Genomic DNA, 19970 nt, shown 5'->3' on the forward strand with positions numbered 1-19970 from the left:
GTACAGGTGGTATTTAACTCCTACTAGATTGGCAAAAATGTATAAATCAAAACCAAATACATGCTGGAAATGTAAAGAAAAAGAAGGTAATTTCTACCATATGTGATGGTGCTGTAAAAGGGTAAAAGTTTTCTGGGAAGTGATTTATAACAAATTAAATAAGATGTTTAAGATCATTTAACAAAAAACAGAAGCTTTTCTTTTAGGAATTGGAGGTAGTAAGATACCAAAAAATCTTTTAAAAAAATTGTTTATGTATGATGCAACTGCAGCCAGAATGGTTTTTGCCCAGAGATGGAAAGAAGATGTAGTACCAGCTAAGGAAGAGTGGCTAATAAAATTAATGGATTATGCCAAAATGGCAAAATTAACAGGTGTAATAAGAAACCAAGAAGAAGAAGAAATTATTAAAGTTTGGGGAAAATTTGTGGAATATTTGAAATATTCATGTGCTCATTAGCAGGACGAAGGTAAAACTAGCAGTTGAAACAGATTATTATGAGACACTAAGGAATAACAAAGACGGAGTCATATGGAAAATACAGTACGAAAATTAAAATTTAAAAGAAACCACAAAAGGGGAAAGTCAAATATATGCATATGTGATTTGTGTTTTTGTTATTTGCATGTTTGTAATGTTTTTTGAAATATATATATATGAAATAAGAAACGGAACCAGCGATCCTGTACTCTTATTTGCCTGCATAGGCCTGGCGAAACAAGAAGTAATGAGAGCAGGCGTTTAAGATTTGGCTGATAAAAGGGCGCAGCCTACCCTCTCCCCAAGTCTCGCCCCTTCATCCTCTAAGGCCGCAGCGGAGGGCGCCTCCTTGCACGCTACTCTTTAGCAATGCCCAGCACATGACTCTCTCCTGCCCCTCCAGTCCATGTGATCCAGTCTCCGTTTTCCCTTTGCTCCAGAGCAGGGTGGCGAGTGGACAGCGAGTCTGTCCAGCAGCCTGTTTGAAGCAAAGCATGGAGTCGGCAAGCGGCTCAGCATTCCGGAGCATGGCCACTTGAGCCTGGGATGCGCGGGGAGTCGGGGGCAAGCTTGACCAGGACCCATCCTTGAGGCTACCTTCGCCTGGGGACCACAAGACGCTCGCCGGCCAGCCGGCCATGGACTCCCGGCTGTTCCTGCTGCTGCTGCCGCCCATCTCCCTCTCCCTTTGGTTTTGCGGTAAGTAGCTCTTGAGCCGGCGTCTCTTCCCCACTTTCACGGGACTGGCTCCGATTTTTTGCGCCTTCGGCTGAGTGCCGAATTCAGGAGCCGCAGTTTGCTTTAAGCCTCCGCGCAGAGAGCTCATCTTCAAGAGCACGTGCGCGGGCTATTTTGAAGCTGCAGACGGCGTAAAACAAACAGACAAACAAAAGCAAACAAACCCAACACTGTAATAATGTTTCCCCTTTGCTCTGGCTGTGGAAGCAAGAGTTCGGCCACTTTATTCTTTTGCAAAGCTTTGTGTCTTGTAGATGCTGGTAGGTGGGGACAACGCTGTAAAGAAGAGCAGGGCGAGGAAGTTCCCTAGGTGGGCGTCATCCGCAGGTGGCTTCCCGCAACAAAAGGCCCCGATTCTCGGCTTTCTAAGAGGTGGTTCCCGTGAGGAATCTCTGTGTGCGATCGCGCCCACTTTTGCGGGGCAGTTTGCATATAGTTTAGAGCGGGTGGCCAAAGAGAGAGAGAGGGTTGAGAACAAACCCAACTTCTTGGACTACTTTGGAGAGTTGCAAGGTCATCTCAGAAATTTATCCCATTTTTCAGAAGGTGGGGGACGGACGGACTGGGAACGTTCTCCTTTTCTTTGTCTGCCTCCAGGGGAGGCGGGTTAGAAGGCAAAGAGGAGCTATATTAGAAGAGGGAAAGTCCGTGTTTGTTCAGAGGAGCCTTCTCCTCTTCCTCGCTCTCCAACTTGAGGCTCCCAGCCTGGGCCGGGCTGCCCTTTTCTCAGTCCTGACCAACGCTGGAGCCGAAAGGGAAACGTTTGCACCCAGTAATTCCCCTCTTTTTCTCCTGGACCGACTTCTTTGTCTGGCTCCTGGCATTCCGTTGGTTCCTGGGACGCAACCGGGCTGCTTTTGTGTCCCGTAACCATGACTACAGAGAGAGCGTGTGAAGTAACGATGGGGGCTTTTGTGTGGCTGCAGAGAGCAGGCCCCATGGCGCGCGGGGCTGCTCCTCCATGAGCCAGAGTGCGGTCGTGGGGCGATCTTTCTTTGGGACAACAGCTTGGAGGAGGCTGTTCTTCATTATCTTTTCTTGGTTTTTAGAGGGATCGCAAGGGCGGGCATGCCGCTTCAAAGCTGCTATCTGGCATTCAGGGAGCCCTGCTAACTGTATAAATCTCCAGACTAAGCCAACTGGCAGAGGGGGCTCTGCCAGCATGTTTCACTGCTTGAAATTGTTCGTTCTTCCTTGAGAGGGAGAGTTCCAAACCTTTCAACGACCCTGTAATTACATGTAGGCATTTGGCACAGCCCCCATTTCACAGAGCAGGAAAACTGAGACACCTGCAGGCCAAGTGAAAGGCTCATAGCTGCAATGTGTCCAGGACCCGCTCTGGGCAATTGTAATATTGCAGGTCTAATATTTCTACCCTGGTGCAAATGGAATGTATGAGCTGATTGATCTGCTCCAGCCAATACCTAAGGCCTGCCTCCTGTAACCATGGGTGAATATCAGACACAGGGTCTTTTCAGTAGTGGCTCCACAGCTGTAGAAATCCCTCCCAGCAGGACACTCAGCGGGCCCTTTAGCTTCCTGTCTTTAGATGTTAAGACATTTCTACTTAAGCTTTTTTTTAATTTATTTAAAAAAATGTTTTGCTTGCCTTGTGATATTTCTGTTACTATGAAGTTTGATTAGAACAGCTATGTTATCAATTTGTTTTAAATGATTTGTGGCCTTTAAAAAGTAGTTGCGCACCAGTTTTTGTGTGTGTGTGTGTGTAGAGCAGCAGTTCACAAATGATATGAAATAAATTATTATTAATTACATTTGTATCCCACCTTTTCTTTAAGGATCTGAAGGTGGATTACATAGTTCTCCTCCCCTTTTTATCCTCACAAGAACCCTGTGAGGTAGGTTGGGCTTGAGAGTAAGTGGTCACCCTGTGAGTTTAATGGCTGAATGGGGATTTGAACCCCGATCTCTCAGAGCACACCCAGCACTCTAGCTGCTACTCCATACTGTGTGTTGCCTGCCAATGCCAGCCAGCCTTGTTCAGTTAGCATGCTTGGTTTGTAGTTGCCCTAAGCATGCTTCCATTGGGAGTGGCCGTTGGTGTGAGTGGGAAAGTGTTCTGATGTGTTAGTGCAACAGCAGGTCTCATCCTTGTGAGCTACAGGGCAGCACCCCTGTGCAATGACATTGGAGCCCATCTCTTCCACTGGGTGCTTAGCCCCTGCCTACAGTGCCACTGAGGCAAATCTCAAATCTCCCACTTTTGAGTAGCAGATGCCTGGAAGTTTTTCAGATAGCCCCATCAGCATGCCACTTGTGGGGAGGGGATGCTTTTGAGGATCAGGGGGAAGATTTCAGAGGGCAGAAGGGGGCACTGAGGCTGGATCCAGACACATCAGAGAAGCCTTTCAGTTAAAGACGTTGTATACTTTGTATGAGAAATCAGGTTGGCAAAAACAGAACTCCACAGCGCCCTCTGTGTCACAACAGATGTAGAGTGCTTTTTCTTTGCCAATGTAGCTGAGTCCTGCGTCACAGGCAGTATTGCACCATATAGTTTGCTCTTGACTGTGCACTTGAGTCGGGGACTGGGAATCTGTGCCATATGCCTTCCACCTAGAATGGAGGAGGAGGAGAATAAGAATCGTGCTTCGTATCCCGGCTTGAGGCAAATCTGGCTCTGTCCTGGTGTCATGCAGACACCTGGAGTGCAGCTCAGACGTGCCCCAGCCATAGTGTTCCTTCCTCCTCTCTTAAGTGGCTGATTTGCCTGCCTTAGCTGCTGGCGTATTTAGATTGGATTTGGAATTAAGGCTTGAGAGCCAGCGTGCCTCACCAGAACACACAAGAACTCCCCCCCCCCTGCCTTGATCCCATTTCCCTGTTTGATATGTAGCAGCAGCAGCAGCGAGATCAGAGGAGGTGGGAAGCATGAAGGTCACCCTTGAGGAGTGTTTATGAAGGGGGTATTCTGCTGGGTGAGCCGGGCTACAATGGGAAGTGGCAGATCAAAGAGCTTCAGGGGCAGGGGAGGCAAGACAACCATAAAACCAGCTTGGATTTATGGGCCTTGTATGGCCCCCTCCTCGAAACCTGATAATAGGAGCAGTTTCATCTCAGAGGCTGTATGAAAATGGTAGGTGGATAATAAGATGCACACCTGGCCGGTCTTCTGTTCAGGGAACATCTGCTTCAAGCTGCACTTAATGGCACTGTGAATATTTAATGCATACATTTTGGCACCGGCAGCCCCTGCAGAGGCAGAAAAAGAGCCTGAAATAGGCAGCTGTGTCTGCAGGTGCTTCCGGGCAAGAGGGTTTTTCAGGTGGGGTGGGGGTGAAGTCAACCATTTGTCAGGTGAGCAGTTCAGATGTACCCCTGACACCTGCAAACCACGGCAGGGACACTGCATAGTCCATGCAAGTTCTATAGGTGGCTGAGTCGTTGAGTTCACATGTGCAAACAAACATAGGCTGTCTTGCACCTCTCATTCTATCTTTCCTGTCACAATGCTTCTGCCTTATCAGTGAGTCACACAACTGGAGAAGAGTGCACATTTTTAAAGGGAAACTCAAGCACTAATGCCAGCCTCCTCCTCCTCCACACTGAAGGGGAACTTTACCATTTGGTATTGGTTTCACTAACCTGACATGTACAGTGGTACCTCGGGTTACATATGCTTCAGGTTACAGACGCTTCAGGTTACAGACTCCGCTAACCCAGAAATAGTACCTCAGGTTAAGAACTTTGCTTCAGGATGAGAACAGAAATTGTGCTCCGGCGGCGCGGTAGCCCCATTAGCTAAAGTGGTACCTCAGGTTAAGAACAGTTTCAGGTTAAGACCTGAATGGACCTCCGGAATGAATTAAATTCTTAATCCACGGTACCACTGTAGTTGGGAGCAATTACCAAAGTATGTATCATATACTGTACCCACCATTGCCGCCGTTTTAATGTACCCCCACTCTCCTGACTCCAGTGAGATTTTCACTGCTTTTTTGTGGTTATGACCTGTGGCTTGCTTGAGGAACCAAACGGACATTGTGTCTTCCTGGAACATCCCCAACTCAAAAGCCACGCATCTCCTTCTCATAAGTGTGGAGCAAAGGGACGCGGGTGGCGCTGTGGGTTAAACCACACAGCCTAGGACTTGCAGATCAGAAGGTCGGCGGTTCGAATCCCAGCTACGGGGTGAGCTCCCGTTGCTCGGTCCCTGCTCCTGCCAACCTAGCAGTTCGAAAGCACGTCAAAGTGCAAGTAGATAAATAGGTACCGCTCCGGCGGGAAGGTAAACGGCGTTTCCATGTGCTGCTCTGGTTCGCCAGAAGCGGCTTAGTCATGCTGGCCACATGACCCGGAAGCTGTACGCCGGCTCCCTCGGCCAGTAAAGCGAGATGAGCGCCGCAACCCCAGAGTCTGTCACGACTGGACCTAATGGTCAGGGGTCCATTTACCTTTATCTTTAAAAATAAAAAATAAAAAAAAGATAAGTGTGGAGCAAACATGTGGCCGCTCCTCAGTGATGGATAGTTTGCATTCACTGCTCTTGTTCTAGGACTAAGCCCTGGAATTGCATTGATACCCTGATTCAAATAGAATCCTAGAAAATAAAATTAAACATATTGTGCTGCATGCATGGGACAGGAAAGGGGAGGAAGGTCTGTCTGTCTGTATTTAGAAAGTTTCTTGCCTGTCCTTCTTCAAAAGGTTAGAGGGTGGGTTACAAGTGTACAGTGTGAAGTTATAAAAACAGTTAAAACCAAATGGAACAGAACAGTAGAAATTCTGTAAAAGAGGCAGGTCCCATATAATAAAATAGAAACCTTCTGTCATCTGCCAGAGTAAAGAGATGTGTCTTCAGCATACAGCAAAACCTATACAACACACCTCTGTGGGGAGGGAGTTCCCCAGTTAGGAGCTTTGATGAACATGTCTCCTTCCCTCACCATTTGGGTCTGAATTGAAGGAATGTGGTAGAAGATGCCTCCTCCTCCTTCCTGATCCAGCTTTAAGTCACTTCCTCACTCTGCCCTGGCACCTGTTCTTGAGTGCAGATGACACCAAGAGAAGGATATAGAAGGGCTAAGCTTGCCAACTGCCCAGGGTGATTTCAAGTGAAGCAGGTCAAGGAGGCACCATGTCCAGCTGCAAATGAAGTCACTCTCACTGATTGCACAGATGCCAAAATCCATATACTCTTCCGCAGAAGCGCTTCCCCCCTCCTGTCCACTGATCCTTTGCCTGAGTAAATTTTTATTACTAATTATTTATTAGCTTTATTTAGTTATTATGTATGTAAAAGTGAACATAAAACAAAGGCAGAACGTAGAGGCTCAAGTCATTGCTTAGGTTGGCTTACAAGCAATATCAAGGAGTGGTATTCTCTTTTAATATTTGTTTTTCTTCCCTGCCCTGAATCTGCCTGCATCACTTCTGTACATTTAATGTCACCGGGGCACTGAAAGGCTGTTATGCTTCAAGACTGATGTCCAAGACTATACACAAGTCCATTGCAATCTGCTCTCACACTCTCCCGTGGTCATTATTACCCCTTGGTGAAGCACCAGTGTGGGAAATGACTGGTGCTGAGGTTGTTAAACTGAAGCAAGGTGCTTGGGGGTGGGGGTGGGGAGCTGTATCTGAGCTGTTCAGCTCCTGGTCCCCTTCCTTCCTTCCTTCCTTCCTGGGAGTCATCCAGAGAGAATGCCCTTCTGCTAATCTCTTCTGCTGACCAGGAGAGGAGGAGGGCAGCAGAGGTCACCCAGGATTTACTAATATAAGCACATGCCTTTCAATTGCCATGGAAACATAACTCTTTCCATCGCACCTTCAAAGTTGCCCTCTGAGTTGTTGTTTAACTCTTGTGTCTTCTGGAGACCAAGGTGCCCCTCCCTGCCTTTTATGCTGATGACACTAAAGGCTGAGTGTTTGGCAAGTCAGCAAGCACCTGAGGCCAGCTGCCTGCCAAGGATTTGTCCTTTTCAAACCAGTGCTAAAACCAAATTCTGCATTTATATATGTACTCATGCAAGGAATGCCGTACACAGGCCTGGCTCTATCATTAGGCAGAGTGAGGCAACTGCCTCAGGTGGCAAATGAGAAGGGACATGGAGCAGCAGTGAGGTGCTGAAAGCAGAGCTTCATGTGCCCTGCAGCCTGCTCTTGCTAAGCTAGCCTGTTGCCCTCAATGTTCAGCGGACCATGGCAACATACGAAGAGCCCTGCTGGATCAGACACACTGTTCTCAAAGTGTCCAGACAGATGTTCCTGGGAAACCTTCATTTGGGACCTGAGTCTAGCAGCACTCCTCCCACTTGTGATTTCCAGTAACTGGTATACGAGGCACACTCCCGCTCACAGTGGAGGCAAAGCATGAATTTATCTATGCTTCATGTAAAACCATTCATGTTAGTGGCCACCACTGTCTCACCCCATGGTTCAAAAACAGGCTGTACGAAGAAGGTCTTCCTTTCGCCTGTCACATTTCCAGCTTTGAAGTAAGACTGAGCTGCCAGTTGAGTTGGCTTCTATATGTGGAATGGAGGCAGGTGGGTGGGTGGGTGGGTGAGATGCTATTTTGTTATTTGCCTAAGGTAGCAAAAAGTATTGGGTCAGCCTTGAATTTTGAACCCCAGATCCAGGACTTGGCTTGAACCAGGATTCATCGGAGCTGGTCCCATTATGAAGTGATAAGAAAAATGAGATATTGATAAATTAGGTTTACTTGTATGCTGCTTTTCCACAATGAGCTGTGCCCACAGTGGCTTACAGCAAACATACATATAAAGCATCAAAATTCACTAAATTTCAATAAACCCAATAAAATTTCAATAAACTCAAAAATGACAAAAAACAACAATTTAACAAACACAGAATAAATTCAGTATTACAAAAAAAAAGGGAAAGGAAAGGAGGAATCCAGGTTTAAGTACATAGAGAAGCATAGTAAGAGTTAACTGGCAATAATGCTTCTGGTACTGGTCTTGCTGTACTGCAAAGAGCCTGTCTTAAATGCAGTTCAGACGGGAGAGGTCCTCTCACCAGGCTAGATTACATACTGCTGACTCACATAGCTTACTCCAAAGGAGGCTGGTCGTGGCAAAAGGCAAATGTTGGGACGGGCAATGGTGGTTCTTCTCTTCCATCAGAGTGAGGGCAGTTATAGGAGTCCATAGAAGGGACGGGGGAGAAATTTGATTCAATTTTCTCTTATAGGGAAACCTGATCTAATTTGTGCTTTCTGAAACAATACACAAGGTGAAACACAGCTACCCATCAAAATTCACACTTCTCCAAACACTGCAATTTCCAGCCAAGCTGCAAAACACACCTACACCCATATGCTAGAGTAATGTGTGCCTAAAAGTACACAAACTAAATAAAATCACATTCAAAGATGCATTATATTAGGCCAAATTACATACAAATATGTATTGGACGCGGGTGGCACTGGGTTAAACCACAGAGCCTAGGACTTGCCGATCAGGAGGTCGGTGGTTCGAATCCCCACGATGGGGTGAGCTCCCGTTGCTCGGTCCCTGCTCCTGCCAACCTAGCAGTTCCAAAGCACGTCCAAGTGCAAGTAGATCAATAGGTACTGCTCCGGCAGGAAGGTAAACGGCGTTTCCGTGCGCTGCTCTGGTTTGCCAGAAGCGGCTTAGTCATGCTGGCCACATGACCCGGAAGCTGTACGCCGGCTCCCTCGGCCAATAAAGCGAGATGAGCGCCGCAACCCCAGAGTCGGCCACAACTGGACCTAATGGTCAGGGGTCCCTTTACCTTTATGTATTTATTAGGAGAAAGTAGCACTAAAATGCTGGTGAATTTTCATTTGTGGTTGTTGTTTTTTTTAAATCACAAATAGATGTGGAGAAGTAAAACTGAGAGATTTGCTCATCCCTATTCTACAGGCACCTCTGAACGGCTACCTGGAGCTCTGAGGTCATCATGCCTTCCATGTGGTCCCTGAGAGACAGTGCAGCAAATAAGCCATTTAAGGTTTTATTTCTTTTAATAGTGCTGCATCAGCAGAGCATTGGGGAAACAATGGCTGTGAACAGGCATGAAAGCACGATGCTCCCTTCAAAGAAACTTGTTTGCTCTCTTCCACCACTGTGGCATCTTTGACACTGAAAATCAAACCTCTTAGAAATCTGGAGTAGAGCTAGGTGAAAGGGTTTCCGTGTGAAGATTGGCATTCCTGAATGTTGTCTAGCAGCAATGCCAAAAAGTGTGCTTGTATTCACTTTTCTCAGTGAAATAGTGCTGTTGTCCCCCACAACCCCTGCTGCACCTGGGGGTGGAAGAAGAATCGTGTGGAGTGGTAGGACTTGACATCTTTCCGCAGGGCCTGCAAGACAGAGCTGTTCCACCGGGCCTTTGGCCAAGGCACAGCCTGACCCCCTCCTTCTGTAATCCTCATAGAACTCTAGCCCGATGGTTGCCATTAATTTGATTCTGAATTGATTCTAGAATGAATTGATTTTAGAATGTATTTCAATTAATTAACTGTGATTTTATGTAAACTGTGCTATTTTTACTGTTGTTAGCCTCTCTGAGCCCTGCTTTGGCTGGGGAGGACAGGATATAAATAAAATTTTATTATTTATTATTATTATTAATGAGGCTCTATGGAGATGTATCTGATGAGGCCTGTTTAGTAGGGCCCTGGTTGTTTTCTCCTGCTCCGGAGTGCAGGATCTGAACAAATGGATTCTTGTTACAAGGAAGGAAATTCCGACTAACCATCAGGAAGAACTTTCTGAGAGTGAGAGCTGTTTGACAGTGGAAAAGACTCCTTCAGGAGGGGACGGACTCTCCTTCCTTGGAGCTTATTATTATTATTACAGTGGTACCTCGGGTTAAGTACTTAATTCGTTCCGGAGGTCCGTTCTTAACCTGAAACTGTTCTTAACCTGAAGCACCACTTTAGCTAATGGGGCCTCCTGCTGCTGCTGTGCCGCCGGAGCGTGATTTCTGTTCTTATCCTGAAGCAAAGTTCTTAACCCGAGGTACTACTTCTGGGTTAGCGGAGTCTGTAACCTGAAGCGTATGTAACCTGAAGTGTATGTAACGCGAGGTACCACTGTATTATTATTGTCATTATTATTATTATTATTATTATTATTATTATTATTATTATTAAATTTTATACCCCGCCCTCCCCAGCCAAGACCAGGCTCAGGGCGGCCAACACTGGTATAAAACAATTGATTGAAATAGAACTTAAAACGAAAACAAGATTAAAATACAGCATTAAAATGCAGCCTCATTTTAAGCAGAGGTTGGATAGTCAACTGTCGTCTATGCTTTAATTTTGTTCCTGCACTGCAGAGGGTTGAACTATGTAACCCACGGGGTCCCTTCCAGCTCTACATTTCTATGGTTCTATGATTCTGTGGTTGCTGTGGAGATCGTATCTGATGAGGGTGAAAGGATGAGGTTGACACACTGAGAGTCACTGAGCTAGTTGCAGACCTGGGCAAATCACGTAGCCTTCCTTTACAGCCTTCCTTCCTTTCTTTGCTTGGTCCTCTTTCCAAGTGTGATAGAAACCTTTGCCATTCTGGCCTCCACAGAAGATGCAGAAACTGATAACCCCAATACTTGCAGCTTCCCCATTGGAATTTTAAGTGGGGGGTTGAGTCATCAAGGAGGGGGCTTATCAGCAGACCTGTCTGGGAGAGTATGAAGAAGCAAGTGTGGTGTGCATGGCTAATGTTAGAGTGACATTTAAGGTACCAGTTGTACACAGGGGGTCGGAGCCACTGCAGAGCCCTGTGACCTCAGAGCAGGGTGCTTGGGAGAATTTAGTTTCCCCCCAGATTCTTAATCATGAACATAGCTTGTCTTGGATATAAAGGGCATTTGGAGGGAAATCAAACTGACATCCACCAGTAGTGGATGCAATCTAACTGATTGTCTTTCTGTCCACCTGACTCCCCCTCCTTCTCAATAAACTCCTGCATGCGACAGTATCTTGTCCCCAATTCCAAACGCACAAACACACACACACACACACACACACACACACACACACACACATATGAACATCTCTCTGGTGGATCCCCAGCTTTAGCCAAGCACCTACTAGAGCAGGCAGGCAGGGTGTGGGATGGGGAGGCAGATTTCATGCTACAAGAAAATGATAGCCATTAGCAGCTTAACTCCCAAGGCAAACAGAGGCTTGGTGATATCCATTGCAACTTCAAATGAATAGGTGATGTTCATCATGACCTCAGGACAGGGAAGAGAAGCGCCCGCCCGCCCGCGCGCGCACACACACACACACACAAACACAGACTCCACTCCACTTCCTTTAAACTGCAATCTCAATCTTGATCACCCCACATGGCTGTTTATATTTTAAAGCAAAGCAGAAAGAAACTTGTTAAATTAATTACATATTTAAATACCATCCAGTTTAGCCTCAGTGCCTTATTTTTTCAGCATGACTTTTTTGATGCTGTCCTATGACATTTGTCTGTTGACTTTTGCTGCTTTTTGTCTGATTTTTTTCTCATTAATTTCAGTCTTCATGTAGTGCTTCCCTTGATTATAACTATTGTTTTGAACGTTTTTTCTTTGTGCCCTGAGAAGGACTGAAAAATAAATCAAAACTGTACACATCCCCTTTGATTCTGTTGCCTTGCAGAATGGTCTCGTAGAAGCAGAGAAAGGATCTCAAAGGTCTTCTTGTCCATGGTTTGAATCTGTCAGTTTAGGTTTCTTTCAGTTTCTCATTTTTCCATGTTTCCACATTAAGTTTAACACATTTCCAGATCAGTTTATAAATGTTTCTTCAAAGTTCTCCCCAAAATTTGTCAGCATTTAAGTGTTACCTGCCTTCGAATGTACACATTTCTGCATGCAATTTTCCTAACAAAGACATTTTTGCCAGCAGTTTCCGATAATGCCTTTCTGTATGTTAGTCTCAGAAATATTACACATGTTTTATGCACACTTAACTGTAACATTTTTTTGGATGGAGAACTGCATCACAATATTCAGAGAAATGCAAAATTTCTAGGAATAGCTGAGTTTTGCTTTGCATATTGTTTTGGGAAATGTAAATCAGATAGATATGCATTAGGAGGTGAGAATTTCTCCCCCATCCATGCATGACCTTGTCTGACCCCCTCTTCTCCTTCCCGGCTCAGTGCACTGAGAGCATCCTTAACAGAGTCCGCTGAGCTTCTGAAGTGTCTCCTCCTGTCTAGCCAAAAAGCTCCTTTGCAGCTTCTGCCCATTTACTCTCACGCTGCCCCCCAGAGCAACAAAAAATGAACCTGCTTCATCTCCTCTCTGCCACACATTCCTTTAATCTTCTCTTCTGCAGGCTAAGCTCTTTCAAGGCAGCTGCGGCCAATTTCACACCATACAGGACAACACTTTAAACAGTCATATGGCTCCCCCCAAAGAATTATGGGAACTGTAGTTAGGAGTTTCTTGCACTCCCTCTCAGAGCTACAATTTTCGGAGTGGTTTAGCAATCAGTCAGTCCCTCTTCATGGGAAACGCTTGAGATTCAGTCAGCATCAGACTGAAAGTTTGTGTTAACATTAAAGGGGGAAATTATCACATCTTACACAGAATCCCATGTCAAAGCAATTTACTTACCAAGACATCTGTAAATGCGAACTCCAGACTCCCCCCCAGGTGGGAAAAGGAGGGGTGGGGGAGAGAGGTGTTCCGCTTATGCTCTTTAACTGTGGCTGGCTTTGAAGTTTATCCTAATCAGTTCTCCCTTCTCAAATGTGCATGGCATTCGCTCTGGAAGAAGGTAGTGGGATCCTCTAGTGCTGTTTTCTCATAAAAACATAGAGCAAGAGGTCAAGGTGTTGGCGTACCTTGTAGACCAATGATTGCAGCATCTGTGCAAGACAGTGGTCACTTTTCAGCAGCTGGACATTGGGCATTATAGACTGATATATCTTTTCAGTTGTTTTAAAATGTGGCTGTTTTTTATATTTTTGTCAGCTTAGATGTTGTATAGTCTTCCTGGATTCCTTGGGAGGAAGAGATGGATAAAAATCAAACAAATAACAATAATTTAAAGAAAACCAGACATTCCTGCAGTCCCAACACATTAAAAAAATTATTTTACGTGTTTATAATATATCCCAGGGAGTTTCACAATTGAAAATTACAGCAAAATACAATTGCACAATTAAAACTCTACAGAAGAACAGAATTAAAAGCGCTTTCCAAATTTATCACATATTTTAAACCAGATGCTGGAGTTGATCACTCATCTACAGTATTGAAAATATAGTCTCATTCCCCATCTGATCTGTGAAAAAATAACCTGACACACACCTTTCAGTGGCAGAGGAGCATCATTCGCTTTGCGTGTGAAAGGTCCCAGGTTCCACCCTCAGCCTCCCCCAGTGGGACCACTTCCTGAAACCCTGGGGAGCTGCTGCCAGTCCCTGTAGGTCACAGAGAAGTAGGCTCCTTTCCTGCCACCACCCGTTCAATTTCTGATGGTGGCACTCTGAGAGGGCCTCCGCAGAAACAAATCCTGTGCAGATTGATGCAGGAGAAGGTGGCCACACATCCCATCCCTAATGCAGCAGACTTCCCATCTCTGAGCCATTTAAGGAGCAGCGGCTAATTGTGGCATTGTGCCAGTTATGCATGGTACGTATTCACGGCACTCATTAATAAAATAACAGCCTGAGCCCATAGGCCAGACCACTTCAAAGGCTGAAAGCAGAGTTTACGGAAAAGGGTGAGTTCTCGGGTGCAAACATCTCATTTCAGGAACAAAGCAGGGCACAATTTATTCACTGTGTTTTATTTATGTATTTCCCATGGTCCCTGACAGTCCTCAGTGCTGCTTCCCAAGAGAGAGGCATGCATGTACATGGCTGTGCAACTGGCTTTGGATTTGCAGGGTGCTGTGTGCCTAATGTAGAGACGAATGAAGAAGCTCTTCTCACAGGCCCTGGATGTGATTTTTGGTTGTGGTTCTGCTCCCTGCATGGTTTCTGCAGTGCTATTGCTTGAAGGGGTTTACCTTGAGTCACACTGCCCAGACCTTAAAGAGTACATTTTGCACCCTGTTCTGGCCAGAGCTAAACAAAGCTAGATCCAATCCAGGACTCAGCCAGGAACCTGTTTAACAGCACCAGAATGTGTGCAGTTTCTCTCAGCATTTGCACGATGCAGGGGTGAATTTCAGCAGAGGGACTGATCCTGTTCGTAGCAGCAGCAGCAGCAGCAGCACCTAAAGCTGTGGAAAGCATATTTTTCCTACCCACTGAATAATCACAATCAGACCTGATATCTGGGATTAGGGCTTGCAACTAAGAAGATGTGAAGTTGGGGGGGGGGGGCAGAGGCGAAGCAACCTGCTCCTGTACCTGGAGCGGCGCTCGTCCCTGGGGGTGTGGCGCGTGTCCCAAGGGCGTGGCGCACCGCCCATGTGGGGTGTGGCGCACCCCGGGGGTGCCGCCGATCAGGGGTTGGCATTTCGTCACCCTGCCCCTTTGGAAGGGTGGACCATCCCCCCTCGGAACGCCCCGGGGGGAGGGGAGAAGCACCCCTCTGCTTTAGGAAGGTGAATGCAGGCACTGCTGCTCTGACTGGTACTAGACACTGATGTAGCTGGGTGGGCCCCCTTCCTCTCCCTTCCTGAACCATCCTGGTTGCTGGAGGAGCAGTTATGCATCACCAAAGAGAGAAAACGTATCATCGAAAAGACAGATTTCCCCATGAAGTTTTAGAAAGAACAGCGTGATTTTGACAGCAATGCAATACATCTCGCCTTAGTGGGGAGGACTGTGACCAGGCAAGCTGTGGGCCTCTTCAGCCTGCTGGCGCTCACCATTGATGGGCAACTGTAGGCAGGCCTGACTCAAGACAGTTTGGCACCTGACCAAACCACAAAGTCGTGTCCCTCCTCCACACCAGGGAGTAAGGGGTGAGTGAAAATCTACATCAGGGAAAAGAGGGGGAGGATAAAGGTCTACATCAGGACCTGCTGCCTTTGTGCACCCTGCTGCCTGAGGCGGTTGCTTCACCTTGCCTCATGGGTGAGCTGGCCCTGATCTCTAGGGCTCTAGATCTTCAAACTGGGCTTGGAGTGGGCAGCCCTTCAAATAGAGAACCGCCCTCTGTCAGGTGCCCGTGGTCACCTGCTTCCAGGGGATGCCACCGCTGGCCTCTCTGGCTCCAGCCTTCACCCAGCAGCAGGTGTAGCTCAGCACCTGCTTTCCCACCTGCAGCTGGGGGTCCTTTCAAGGTGCACCCCATCCAGCTATGTCTGCCATGGCGGCAGCAGCCAGTGCCTTTTGGGGCAGGCCTGATGGAAGCGCTTCCTGGCTGCTCATTAAGAGAAGCTTGCCTGCGCTTCACACTCTTAATTGCCACAGCGGATTCCAGGCATGTTCCGTCATTCCTGTTTTTTCTGCCTGAGCGGGAATTCAAGAATAAAAGGGCTGATGAAAAGGGTGCGCTGGGCTGTGTGGAGCGCAGCACATTCCCCAGCGTCACATGGAGCTGGGCTGGCGGGGGCGGAGGGATGGAACGGAAGCCTGCATCCTGGAAACCCCCCCACCCCGGGGTGAAAGGTAGCTCATGGAGGAATGTGGCTTGAAAACAGGCAGGAATGGGGTGTGTGTGTGTGTGCATGAAAGGCTGAGCATCTGCACAGGCAGGTTCCCCTGCAAAGGCAACCAGGAGGGTGGCACGCATGCCACACACTTGACTATGCAGACCATCTTTGGGGTGATGCAGAAGTGTCAGCAGGGCAGACAAAGGGAGCCCTTCAGCTCCTCCTCTCAAGAGGAGGGGCAGTGAAGGTTCGCAAAGCCCCCAACGATGAACGAAGACAGTTTAAAATGTTCATGAACATCCTCTCCAGTGAAGGACTCTGGCATCCCACCGCCTCGCCCACTTTTTGCCCGATGGTGATCCTTTTACATATTGCTGGGTTAGGGTTGTCACTCTTTGCTTTTAGTAATGTTTCCAAAAAATTGTTCTGAGATTTTTGTGCAGGATTTTTTATGGTTTTGCTTTCCTGGTTTTGTTGGATGTATATGACGTGTGGCTGGCAAACCGCTTTGGTGATGGTAGGGAATGCTTAAAAAGTGTTACATAAGTTTATTAAATAAAAAAAATCATTAAGGACCTGCTTAGTATACCACCCACCCACAAATCCAACCTGGAAGCTAGCCCTCCCTTCCATGGATGAGTTTAATCCTCATTTAAAGCCATCCAAATTTGTGGCCATCGTTGCCTCCTGTGGGAGAGAGTTCCACAGTTTAACTGCTGTGTGAAGAAGGACTTTTTTTATCTGTCCTGAACCATCCAGCATTCAACTTCATTGGATGTCCACATGTTCTAGTGTTAGGCGAAAGGGAGAAAAACTTTTCCTTATCCTCCCGCCATGCAATGCATACTTTTATATATTTATATCTTGTCATCTCTTACCATTTTTCCAAACTAAAAAGTCCCAAACGATGCAACCTTTCTTCGTACGAGGGCTGCTCCATCCTTTTGACCATTTTGGTTGCCCTTTTCTGAAGCTTCTCCAACTCAACAATATCCTTTTTGAGGTGAGGTAACCAGAACTGTGTGGGACGCAGGTGGCGCTGTGGGTTAAACCACTGAGCCAATCAGAAGGTTGGCGGTTCGAATCCCCGCAATGACGGGGTGAGCTCCCGTTGCTCGGTCCCTGCTCCTGCCAACCTAGCAGTTCGAAAGCACGTCAAAGTGCAAGTAGATAAATAGGTACCGCTCTGGCGGGAAGGTAAACGGCGTTTCCGTGCGCTGCTCTGGTTCGCCAGAAGCAGCTTAGTCATGCTGGCCACATGACCTGGAAGCTGTATGCCGGCTCCCTTGGCCAATAAAGCGAGATGAGCGCCGCAACCCCAGAGTTGGTCACAACTGGACCTAATGGTCAGGGGTCCCCTTTACCTTTACTTTAACCAGAACTGTATAGAAGCAGCTCAAGGTAGCATACCCACTTCTGCCCCTTCCCTGTTTTGTCCTCGCAACAACCCTGTAAGTTAGGTTGAGAGAGCATGACAGGCCCAAGGTCACCCAGCGAGTAGGGATTTAAACCTGGGTCTCCCAAGTCCTAGTCAAACACTCTCACCTCTATGCCACACAAAGGTCAGAATCATACCCTTGTCTCTACAAGTGGCATGTGTAGCGAAAGGTTTATACCTACTCTCAAAAATATAAGTCATCGCATACAGGAATCCTCCTGGAATTTGCCATTTTGGTTTTAACCCTTTGGACCCTTTTCTCTTGTCTTCTCCACACCTTTGACCTCATTCGCCTCTTCCCCCACTGCTACCAGCGCTGCCAATAATTTCAATGTAGGCATTCACCCAAATGCTACTGGAGACAGCAAGGGACCAAGCTCTCACTACCCCAGCCCTTCCCTAGAAAATTCTCCCCACCAGGATTTGCACCATGCACATTTGCACATTTCGGCGACACTTGCTGTCCAGCTGCCTCACAGTTGCCTTTGCCTCCCTTCACCGTCTCCAGGGCTTGTCTCCTCCGAGCTGGTCAGCATCTGCTCCTCATCTCCATGCAAGAATGGAGGCACCTGTAAAGACTTGGAAGATGGCTACAGGTGCCTCTGTCCCCAGAGCCTCTCAGCCTATGTGGGAAAAGACTGCGAGTACCTCTACGACGTGTGCGCCGGGCACCCCTGCCTACCTGAGTGGATCTGCCGTGGGACTCCTGGACACCTGAACTACACCTGCCATTGTCAGCCCGGCTTGGCAGGTCTCTCCTGCAGCAGCAAAGGCGAGGTATGCAAGAGCAGCCCTTGCCTGCAGCCTCACTTGCAGTGTGTGGAGCTGCCTGGTGGGTATGGCTGCCAGTGCCCGAGCGGAGGCAGCTGCCAGGCTGGGCCTTCCCTTTGCTCCAGCCAGCCCTGCCGCAACAACGGCACCTGCGTGGAGAGTGCTGGGGAGTACAGCTGCCGGTGCCAACCTGGCTACAGCGGTGCCCACTGCGAGGAGGACGTGGGCGAGTGTGCCTCTAGCCCATGCCAGAATGGGGCCATCTGCCTGGACAGGGCTAACGAGTACAGTTGTTTCTGTGTGCCTGGCTTCCAGGGCTACCGGTGCGAAATAGACATCAACGAGTGTGCCTCCCGGCCTTGCCAACACAACAGCACCTGCCTCAACTTGATGGACCACTATGCTTGCCAGTGCCTGCCTGGCTACACAGGTACTACTTGCAGGTTGGGGGCTGTGTTCCTTTGGGGCAACTGTAGGGGAAGGGGCACATGCCAAATGCAAAAGTGGGTGGGGCAACAGTAGCGCATTTTACCTTTGTGCAGGAGGATGCAACCCAAAGAGGCAGTGGGGCATGGCCAGTGAGGCTTATGGCCTTGGGAGAGTCCCAGGGGCCAGGCAGGGAAGCTTGGAGGGCCAGATTCACTCCCCCTTGCCTTAGGTTCCCCCCACGCACTAAGGGCACTTCATGGGTCACCAGCATCTTCCCACAGGATCACAAGGGAGAACATCTTGCTGTCTATCTACTTAACTTATTTAACTCACCATGGGACCTTTGGGTGAAGGGTGGGTAATTAACAGTCGCAACTTAGTTATACATGGATGGTGGTCCTAGGATGATAGAGCAGAGAGCAGGATGGCTTGTCATAGGGGGCATCTGTGATCAGAAATGTCTTCGGTCCCAGGTAGCCAATATGGTGACTCCTGGAGGGTAGATGTTGTTGCTGGACTACAATTCCCATCATCCCATGCTGTCTGCTGGAGCTGATGGGAGTTGTAGTGCAGGAGGCCCCCAAGCTGGCCATCCAACCCTGTTGTGAATACTCAAGCCAGCCAATATCTTAAGGATGGGCAGTTCCAGGGGCTCTTGAATTCCTTTCTGCAGCTCAGATTGTTCTGTGACACCAAACCATCTCCATGGGGCCTGATTCACTCCCCACTTGCCAGCTTTGTGCTGAAGCAGCTCCCACAAGGGTCTTTCCTCAGTGTCTGCACCCCCACCTCTGTTATCAGGGTGGAATCCAGTCACGAGTGCCCCCGCCTGTACCTGGTACCAGCCAGCACGCAGACGCTCTTTCTGACCTTGTTCTTCCTTGCGGAATAAACAGCAGGGGCCTTACAGGAGTTACATTGCTGTGAAGGAATGTCAGGGTGACTGGCTGAAGATAGTGGGATGGGACAGGGTGGGTGGGCAGAGGGGGGGGGCTGTAGCAGCATCAGATTGCCTTTCTGCTGGTTCTCAGTCACACACACCCTGCCCCCAGTGGTGTGGGAGGCAAGCGCTTTCTTGGCAGTGAAAAGTCTGCTCTACTCAAGGAGAACGATGAGAGGAATCTGAGAAAATTGAGGGGGGGGGGAGAGAGAATGAAATGCCATGCATCTTGATTTCACTCCCTTTAAGTAGATTCCTGGTTTCCACCTTTTCTTTCTCTGCACCCTCCCACCCTGGTTCAGGATGAGTAGCTGGAGGTTTGAGAGCAAAAATGGGTAAGGACGCCTGGAAGGTACAGAAGCAAACGTGGCAAATGCTTTAAAAAACAAAGGACACCTGCCCACCCCTCAGCCACTTTGGATCATCAGAATCAAAGCCAGTGTGGTGTAGTGGTTAGAGCAGGGGGTTCTCAGAGGGTGTGGCAGGAGAGGGTGGCAAGTACGGGAGGAGGAACCAAAGACAATCAAAGAAGCATTTAAATATTTCTGTATTTGTAGTTTCTCTATCTATCTATCTTTCTATCTACGTATATCATCTAATTTGCAGAATATAGATAGATATCTTTTCAAAAAAGATATCGCAGTATAACCTA

General features: G+C 47.8%; 1 protein-coding gene across 2 annotated transcripts in view; it reads left to right on the top strand.

Annotated features, from left to right (window-relative positions):
- The first annotated feature begins 696 nt into the window (after window positions 1-696).
- Window positions 697-19970, top strand: part of CRB2 (crumbs cell polarity complex component 2) — a 67136-nt gene continuing 47862 nt past the window's right edge. For both annotated transcript variants that reach the window (XM_083597150.1, XM_083597151.1), the window contains exons 1-2: window positions 697-1180; window positions 17687-18379. In XM_083597150.1, the coding sequence (XP_083453276.1) occupies window positions 1120-1180; window positions 17687-18379 (754 nt within the window). In that variant the 5' untranslated portion in view covers window positions 697-1119. The remainder of the gene's footprint in view (window positions 1181-17686; window positions 18380-19970) is intronic.

The sequence above is a fragment of the Podarcis filfolensis genome (assembly GCF_964270895.1).
Source record: "Podarcis filfolensis genome assembly, chromosome: Z".
Lineage (NCBI taxonomy): Eukaryota > Metazoa > Chordata > Lepidosauria > Squamata > Lacertidae > Podarcis > Podarcis filfolensis.